This window comes from Muscardinus avellanarius, assembly GCF_963383645.1.
Source record: "Muscardinus avellanarius genome assembly, chromosome: 19".
In the NCBI taxonomy this organism is placed as follows: Eukaryota; Metazoa; Chordata; class Mammalia; order Rodentia; family Gliridae; genus Muscardinus; species Muscardinus avellanarius.
The window spans coordinates 14,125,172-14,134,416 of NC_137805.1; the positions used below are offsets into that span (position 1 = coordinate 14,125,172).

At 56.6% G+C, this 9,245-nt stretch overlaps 1 protein-coding gene across 1 annotated transcript; it reads left to right on the forward strand.

Moving 5' to 3' along the window:
* Positions 1–325: 325 nt before the first annotated feature.
* On the forward strand, positions 326–8,628 carry UBOX5 (U-box domain containing 5; the record flags this gene model as incomplete). Its single annotated transcript, XM_080716426.1, has 4 exons — positions 326–379; positions 2,600–3,752; positions 5,220–5,378; positions 8,399–8,628. The coding sequence occupies 4 exons, from the start codon at positions 326–328 to the stop codon at positions 8,626–8,628; spliced, it is 1,596 nt and encodes a 531-aa protein (XP_080572552.1).
* Positions 8,629–9,245: the final 617 nt, after the last annotated feature.

The window sequence follows — 9,245 nt, forward strand, 5'->3', positions numbered from 1 at the left end:
GGCTTCCTGCAGAGCTGACTGGCCTGGCCTCCACAGGACCTTTGGCACATCTGCCATGCAGAGAACTAGCAGGCTTTGCCGATCTGTGGCGCCCACACCAGAAATCCCCTTTGCCATTTGCAGTGGCCGGTTCTCCCCTGGCAGGATGTGTAGGGCACCAGGAGAGGGAGCATGGTCTGTGAGTGTTCGTACACTGAACTTGTTGTCACCCTGTTTGATTCTCTTCCCTAGGAATTAGCTCCTGAAAGTGTGGAAGTGAATTTTAACTGGTCTGACTAGTTTGACCCGTTTCTGATGTTTAGAAGCTATCCTTTCAGCCACAAAGATGGTAATAAACCTTTGCCTCCCACAATTCAGACCAAGAATTCACTGCAACAAGGTAAACAAATATGTACACATAAGTTTACACATAGTGGGGCACGGTCCACTATGGCAGGAAGATCCCAGACTGAGGCCAGTCTCTACCTCTGAGCTACACCGCAGCCCTGTGTTTTATTCTTTATTTTGAAACAGGGTTTCACAAAGTTGCAGAAAGCCTCACCAAGTAGCTGAGCCTGGAAGACCCTGTCTCAAAATAAAAAATCAGGCTATACTGTAGCTGAAAGGTAGAATGTTCCTGGGTTCACTCTCCAGTACCACTAAATAAATAAATAAATACACATATATATTTTTCATAGCTTTCCCCATTTCATCTCGTGTGTGTATGGGGTTGATTTAGGCTTACTGTGCTTTCACGGTAGATTTCACCAGATGGTACTTAGGTGAGGGAGCACAGTCGTGAGGTGACCTGGGCCCAGTTCTTAGGTGAGGGAGCACAGTCGCGAGGTGAGCTAGGCCAGGTACTTAGGTGATGGAGCACAGTCATGAGGTGAGCTGGGCCTGGTCTTAGGTGAGGGAGCACAGTCATGAGGTGAGCTGGGCCTGGTACTTAGATGAGGGAGCACAGTCGCGAGGTGAGCTGGGCCTGGTACTTAGATGAGGGAGCACAGTCATGAGGTGAGCTGGGCCCAGTTCTTAGGTGAGGGAGCACAGTCGTGAGGTGAGCTGGGCCTGGTCTTAGGTGAGGGAGCACAGTCGTGAGGTGAGCTGGGCCCAGTTCTTAGGTGAGGGAGCACAGTCGCGAGGTGAGCTAGGCCAGGTACTTAGGTGATGGAGCACAGTCGCGAGGTGAGCTGGGCCTGGTACTTAGGTGAGGGAGCACAGTCGCGAGGTGAGCTAGGCCAGGTACTTAGGTGATGGAGCACAGTCGCGAGGTGAGCTGGGCCTGGTACTTAGGTGAGGGAGCACAGTCGCGAGGTACCTGGGCCTGGTTTGGTGCAGGGTCTTCTTCACTGTACGCTTCCTGCCGGGACAGTTGATTTCTGTGCCACCCAAAGTCACAACAAAGGTAGACATGTTCTCTCCCGTTCTTTGTTAGTTTCTAGTCTAGAAGAGGTGGTTCCTGCTGGTTTTGGATTCCTTGCTCTAATTATGTGAATTAAGCTTCCTCCTTTCTGTGCAGAGGTATCCATCCACAGAGCAGCGCAGGGAATGAGGAAACTTCAAGGGAAATCAAAGCACTTCCCTGTGTCTGAGGTCTGCACACAGCATATTATTTCAAGTTCTCAGATTGTGAAGCTGACTTTTTCAGTCAATGATATCTTAAAATTTCTATAAATTATAATAAGTATTAGAAATATTAAAAAGGGAAAAGTTACAAATCTTACCCTACAGCACATTCACTGTTTCAAATTTCTTACAGGTGTGTGTGTGTGTGTGTGTGTGTGTGTGTGTGTGTGTGTGTGTGATTAGGAATTGAACCCCGGGGCATTCTTCCTCCCGGCTACACCTCTGGTCCTTTTTATTTTTTAAATGGTCTCATTTAATTGCTGAGGCTGGTCTCAAACCTGCAATCCCGTTGTCTCCGCCTCGCAAGTACTAAAATCACAGGCATGCACCACCATGCCTAGCTTCTTATAATCTTTTGTGATCCTTGTTTACACACTTTTTTTTTTTTTTTTTTTGCGTGTCTGGGGATGGAACCCAGAGGCATTTGACCTCCGAGCTACACCCCTTCCCCCAATTTTTTATTCATTATTTTGTAACAGGGTCTCACTGAGTTGCGGAGGGCCTCACTAAGTAGCTGAGGCTGTCCGCGAACCGCGATCCTCCGGTCTCAGCCTCCTGAGTGCTGGGATCACAAGCGTGCCCACCACGCCGGCTAGAAACTTGTTTCTTATGCCTTTCTAGGACACTTATAATGGGTAGGGTCCAAATACAAAATTGAACATTTTTGTTGTCCTCTAAATTTGCATGTTTTCATCCTTTGAAATAGAAGACCACTTTGTATACCTGCCCCTTCTTCACAGAGGTATAATTTTGGAGAGTTTAGGCTGGGCAGGTTCATTGCTCATATTTTTAAGATTGGATTATATTTAGGGACGTAGCCTTTGACCTGATCTTTGTACCTGCAAAAAGAAGCTTGGGACAATTTAGTTTAGTAGAAGAAAATGTGGAATGAGGAACTTCAGACTTTAAAGAGTTTTCTTACAAGTGAAAAGTCTTGGACACAGTTGTGTCCCCTTGAATGAGCGCGTGTCATCTGTGTCCTTAAATCTAGATTTCGGCTGATGGTTACGAAGTAGAGAACCTCATCTCTGAAGACCTCGCCAAGAGGAGCCGTGGTTTTAGGACAGAGTATTTTATTAAGCCACCAGTCTATGTGACAGTTTCATTTCCTTTTAATGTGGAAATCTGCAGGATTCACATCGACCTCACAGCTGGGGGAAGCCAGAATGTCACGAGCCTGGAAGTGTACACAGCTGCCTCACCCAGCGGGGCCTCCTGGGGTGCGCCCGAGAGCCAGGCCCCCGACCCGGCCCCGGACAAGGAAGCGTTCACCTTGGTCGGCAAAGTCTCACTGAAAAACCAGAGCCAGGTGGCATTCAGCCACAGGGGCTTCAAGGCCCGGCCTCCTTTCAGGCCAGCGGCAGTCACGCTGCCCTCCCCTGCTGCCGTGGCCCAGGAGCTGTGGAGTAAAGGCGCCCTTTCCCTCAGCCACGTGGCCCACCTCAAGGTCGGCATCGCCCACGTGGCGGGCAGCGGCATCCCTGGCATCAGGCGTTTGGAAGTGTGGGGGCAGCCGGCCAAGACCTGCTCCCAGGAGGTCATCGACAGCGTCCTGCTGGCGGCCTCAGACAGCCCACCTCGGGATGCCGCTCTGCACACGCCGGCCCTGCCCGGGGAGAGTGACTGCCGCCCCGGGGACCCGCCTGAGCGCCCGCGGGCTGCCTGCAGCCTGCAGGAGCTGGCCGGGCTGGCTCAGGAGGTGCCCGAGGAGTTCCTGGACCCCATCACCCTGGAGATCATGCCTTGCCCCATGCTCCTGCCCTCGGGCAAGGTCGTCGACCAGAGCACACTGGAGAGGTGCAACCGGAGCGAAGCCACGTGGGGCCGAGTGCCCAGCGACCCCTTCACGGGGGTGGCCTTTACCCCACACTCGCAGCCCCTGCCGCACCCCTCCCTGAAGGCCCGCATCGACCACTTCCTGCTGCAGCACTCGGTGCCCGGCTGCCACCTGCTCGGGCGAGCACAGGCAGCCTTGGCGGTGACCCCGTCTTCCATCGCCCTGCCCTCAAAGGGAAGGAAGCGGGAGCAGGTGGATCCTGCCCCGGGCCTCTCCACCACAGTCTCACCCTCTACCTCAGCGCACACGGCCAAGAAAATGAAGCCCGCTGGCGAGCTGGCCCTGGCGCACACGAGCTGCTCCACAGGTGAGCGCGCCTACCCTCCGCTGCGCAGGACGCTGGGCCTCCGGCCTGGCTTTGTGGGCTCATGAGCCCGCGCTTCCAGATCCTCCTCCTTGTGGGGTGCCTCAGCTCTGTCTTCAGCAGAAATCGGGGCCTGGGAGGGTTACGGTGTTCCCTGTCCCCCTCCAGCGGCATTCTGATCCTTCATCTTTTCCTGGCCTGAGTCCTCAGGTCACATGCCCTAGTCAGGGCACACGGCCCTCCCCGCTCCCGGGCTGCTGCTCCTGCATCTGTGGGCTCGCGGGGGGTCTTATGGCTCACCGGCACAGGGGGGTCTTATGGCTCACCGGCACAGGAAGCAGCCAGGCCTTGGGCGAGCCCCGGCTCTGCAGTGGAGCCTCCCGCCTCCCGCAGCATTGCTGGGCCTGCCCGCGGTCTCTGGGACTCGGATGCCGTCCAGTCAGCTCAAGCTTAGCTCTTCTCCCAGCCACCCCACCTACCCACTCTTTTTTTTTTTTTTTTTTTTTTTTTGTGGTACTGCAGGTGGAACCCAGGGACATTCTACCTCCAAGCTACACCCCCAGCCCTATTTTTTTTTATTCTTCATTTTGAAACAGGGTCTCACTGAGTTGCAAAGGGCCTCACTAAGTAGTAGCCGCAGCTGGCCGCGAACCGCCATCCTCCATCTCAGCCTCCCGAATGCTGGGATTCCAAGCGTGCACCCCCCACGCCCGGCTCCTACCCGCTCTTTGTGTTTCTGGGACTCAGTTTTGGGGACCTTTGTTTGGCTGCCCCCCACATTTATGTTTATGCCCTGAGGTCCTGCATGAAAGACATTAGGATTTTTATGTGTTCCAAATACAACTAAGTAATATATTTAATTGTAGTGAGAGGCAGAAAGAAATGCAGGAATATAAATGATAATGTCTTCTCAGCTGAGGACACCCTGAGCAGAGATCCTGTCTCAGGATCTATCTTCAGGCCAGAGTAGAAGGTTTAGGGCAAAGGCTTCATTGGGGCAGCTGTCCTACCCCTCTGCCTCCACCCTCACCCGGGAGCGCTCAGGTTGGCCCAGGAGGTAGAGGGCCCTGCACCTAGAGGGCAGGGAGCCACAGGGTGGTGGGCGGGGAGGAGGAGCAGAGGAAAGCAAAGACAGGCGCCAGGGAGGGCAGAGCCGCGGCCAGGGACAGAGCTGGCCTTGGCCTGCCAGCCATTTCCTCAGCAGCAAGGCGAGTGCAGTTCAGCAGCAGAGCCACGGGGTGGCCGCCTGCCCCTTGCATAGGGCAGGAGGAGCGGAGAGCCGGGCTGGAAGCCGAGGGATGGGGAGGAACCAGGCTGTGGCTCCTTCTGTTCTCTTCACAATCCTGGGAGACGTAGAGAAGTTTCTTTAAATTTGCGTGTACCCGAGTCGGACGCGGTTCTGTGGTCCTCAGAGGACTCGGGGCTTGCCCTCTTGCCAGCCTCTCTCTTGTCCTGTGCGTGTCTCAGCAGGTCCAGTGTCCCATGAGCAGAGGCTCTCGCAAAGCTTGGAAACGGCCCTGTCATCCACGCTTGGCTCCATGCCCTCCTTCACGGCCCGGCTGACCCGGGGACGGCTCCAGCCGCTGGGCACCAGAGGGAGCGGCGCTGCAGCGAGGCCCGCTGGACCGGGTAACCGCGGGGCCCCTCCTCTGCCAGGTGCCGGCTGGTTCCAGGGCACTAAGAGCTAATGTTAGATTTCCTTCCTGGGGACTTTTGCTTATCCCTCTTTAGTATTTATTATTTTTGCCCTACTAGAGATTGAACTTGGGCATTCTACCGCCAAGGTATATATACCCCCAGCCCTTTTCTTTTTTTTTTTTTTAGTACTGGGGAATGAACCCAGGGGCATTCTACCTCTGAGCTATACCCCTAGCCCTGTTTTATTTTAAACCAGGGACTCACTAAGTTGTGGAGGGCCTCATAAGTTGCTGAGGCTGGTCACGAACGTACGATCCTCCTGTCTCAGCCTCCCAAGTACTGGAATTACAGGTGTGCACCACCATAGTCCATAGCTTATTTTTTGTTTTGAAACAGTGTCTCATTAGGTTATTGAGAATCTCATTACATTTCTTTCTTCCTTTTTTTTTTTTTTTTGCAGAACTTTTTTTTTTTTTTTTTTTGGTGGTACTGGGGTTCCTGGAAGCCCTTCTACCTCCGGGCTACACTCCCAGACCTACTTTTAAATTTTTTTGTTTGGAAACAGGGTCTCCTAAGCCAGCGCGCGCGGCTGGCTTCGAACCTGCGCGATCCTCCTGTCTCTGCCTCCCAAGCGCGGGGATTACAAGCGTGCGCCACCACGCCCGGCTTTGCAGAACTTTTATTCTTTCTTTTGAAACAGAGTCTCATTAAGTAGCTGAGGCTGGCCATGAACCTGCAATCCTCCTGTCAGTCTCCCAAGTACTGGGGTTACGAGCACAAGCGTGCACCACCACGCCTGGCTTGTTCATTTTTGTCTTGTCTGACATCTGGGGTTCTAGGGGGTTGGGGGCTATAGCTCTTTGCTTCTCCTGGGGACTCGGCCCCCCAGCCTCCTTGGCCGCTCTCAGCCTCTCCCCCGTATCTGAGTAAACATTCTAACTCCAAGCTACTCCTATCTGCTTCCAGTGCCCTCTCCCCACTCCTCTCCTCAGCTCACCTGGTTAAGAGCGATGTCTTCTGTGTCAGGCGTTGACAGGTCACCCTGGCTTCTCGGCGTCTGTACCGTGTCTCATTCATCGTCCAGTCCCAGTCATACTCTGAAAGCTCGGTCCGTCCCCTCCGCCCCGCCCGGCTCCTCGCCTGACTCCGTGGGGCCAGCTCTGCCTCTCCACAGCCTCTGTGGCAGCCGCCCTTGCCCACTGGACCCTGCCCTCCACACGGAGTCAGAGGCGTCCCTCCAATGTCAGTGGAACCACAGTGCTGCGCCTTTTAGCACCCTCCGTGCCAAGCCACTGAACTCAAAAGAGCGGCGCCTCCCGCTGCCCGGAGGCCCCTCATGTTGGCTCCCGCCTCCCCGTCTTACCGTCTGCCTCTCTTCCTTGGCGACCTTTGTTTCTGTCGCTAAAACTGCCCCTGGCTCTAGGCCTCTGAGACCCTTAACAGGGTTTGCACTGCTAGAGAGAATTGGAACCCTTGTATGCTTCCAAATGTGGTACAGTGCCAGGTGTGGTTTTTTGAAGACAAATGGAAAATGAATTCTTAGGGTGCACTCACAGGTCGGATCAGAAGCCCCGAGCATGGTGCCTGCGTGGAGGGGCGCTTAGTGATGGCTGCCAGTGCCCCTTCCTCCCCTCCCCTCACTCCTGCCCCACCCTCCATCCTTCCCTGCATGAAAAATGCACCAGTAGCAAGGGACCCTTCCCACTTCCCACTCACTGTGCACAGGTGAGGGCAGCCCCGTAATTTCAGGGTGCTTAGCATTTGGCCCCAAGAAGTCCCCCAGGGCCAGGCCCCTGGTCCTCACCGCAGCCTCGGGGTGTTGCGTGCGGCTGTGCTTCCCTGTGAGAGTCGGTGCGCAGCGCGGGGAGCTGAGCGCACACCTGGGGCAGATGTTGGCCTCCCCCCCACATGCTGATTGAGCAGGGCCCTGTGAGGTGCCGCGCTGGGCTCCAAGGAGGGACAGAGGAGAAGCACAGAGCCCACCGGAGGGGCCTCCAGAGTTGGGGAAGCAGGCTGTGACCTGGTGGTCTGAGAGGGGCTCCAGAAGGGAGTATAAAACGGAACTGGGGTGCATGCCTGTAATCCTAGGGGGAGGCTGAGACAGGAGAATCACAGATTTGAGGACAGCCTCAGCCTCAACAAGTAGTGAGATCCATCAATCAGCCTAGTGAGACCGTTTCCAAATAAAAATAAAATAGGGCAGGGGGGGTATAGCTCAGAGGTAGAATCCTTCAGGGCTCAACCCCCAGTAGCACACACAGAAAAAGTATAAGAAAGGGGCTTTCAGGAATGGCGTCCTGGAAGAGGTGTGGTCTGAATAAAAACACCCTAGGCAGTGTCAGGAGGCTGGAAAAGAACTGATTTGCAGTTGCTGGTCCAGAGAAGGCGGGGCGGGGTTCCCCAGGTGCAGGGCAGCTGTGCCCTGTCGGTGGGACGGCCTCCAGAGATGAGGGCAGAGCCCCGGAGGACGTGTGCTGCCGCCTGGATTATGGTGTTGCAGTTGAGGTGGGGGGCAAGCTGGCTCGGGGAGGGGGAGAGCAGCTCCCTCGAGCAAGGCGGAGGGAATGGAGGCCCTGTGGGAGTGGGGAGGGGCTGCAGACAGACCTCGCCTGCGCTCAGGACCCCTCTACCCAGCCCTCCTCGCGTCTCTTGTGGGGTGAGCTCCTGCCTTGGTGGGGAAGCGCCTGGGGAGGGCGTGGAGCAGGAGCACCGGTCCTGCCGCCCTCCTGCAGCAGACACAGATTTGGTCAGAGGCGGTAGAGAGGAGGGACACTGAGATTGGGTCAATGGCGGTAGAGAGGAGGGACACTGAGATTGGGTCAATGGCGGTAGAGAGGAGGGACACTGAGATTGGGTCAATGGCGGTAGAGAGGAGGGACACTGAGATTGGGTCAATCAATGGCGGTAGAGAGGAGGGAGGCCCGCCACCACCGGCCGCCCCACCTCCTTCCAGATCACCGTGGTGGGCGCGGGAGGGCGGGCCAGACTGCTGCAGCCTCCTCTCATTCTAGTGTGTTCTTCTGACCTACCAGAGCAGCCTGGGAGCACGCCAGGCCCCCAGTGCGCCTCTTGCCAAAGAGCATTTTCTTCCTACGTCACGAAGGAGCCTGTGTACCAGCTGCCCTGCAGCCACCTCCTGTGCCGCCCCTGCCTGGGGGAGAAGCAGTGCCCCCTGCCCATGACGTGCCCGGCCTGCCAGCAGCCCTTCGCCAGCCAGGACGTGCTGCGTGTCCACTTGTGAGTGACCAGCCTCATGGAACTGCCTCCCCTGACCCCACCACTCAGGCGCAGAGCCGCCCGTCCTCCTCGCCTCATCCAGTCCTCGCCACGTCCGTCCTCCTCCTCCTCGCCACGTCCATCCTCCTCCTCCTCGCCACGTCCGTCCTCCTCGCCGCGTCCGTCGTCTTCCTCGCTGTGTCCATCCTCCTCCTTGCCTCGCGGCCTAGCAGAGACCAGGCGGGAGCACCACACTCCTGCAGGCAGGACAACTAAGCTGGGCGGCTGGGGTGTGTCCCTCACTTCCTGCGGCTCCCCTGCCAGAGCCAGCCCAGCATCAGGAGCGCCTGCGGGCCCACGCTGTCCTGTCCACGCGCCCCTAGCCATGCGCCGTAGCTCAGAATGGCAAGGCTGACCCGGTGGAGCCGGGCGTGTGACTGGGCCCCTGCCCTGACTGCAGACGCCCAGAGCCTTAGGGTGGTGGCTGGCGTCCTGTGTGCGTCCTGCCGTCCCCTGCCTCCCGCCACACAAGCGGGGCTGCCCCAGGGTGGCCGAGCAGGACCAAGCTGGAGCTTCAGCACTGTCCATTCGTGCGGGCACAGAACTGCGCTCCCGAGGGGAAGGCACCTTTCCTGCCTGTGG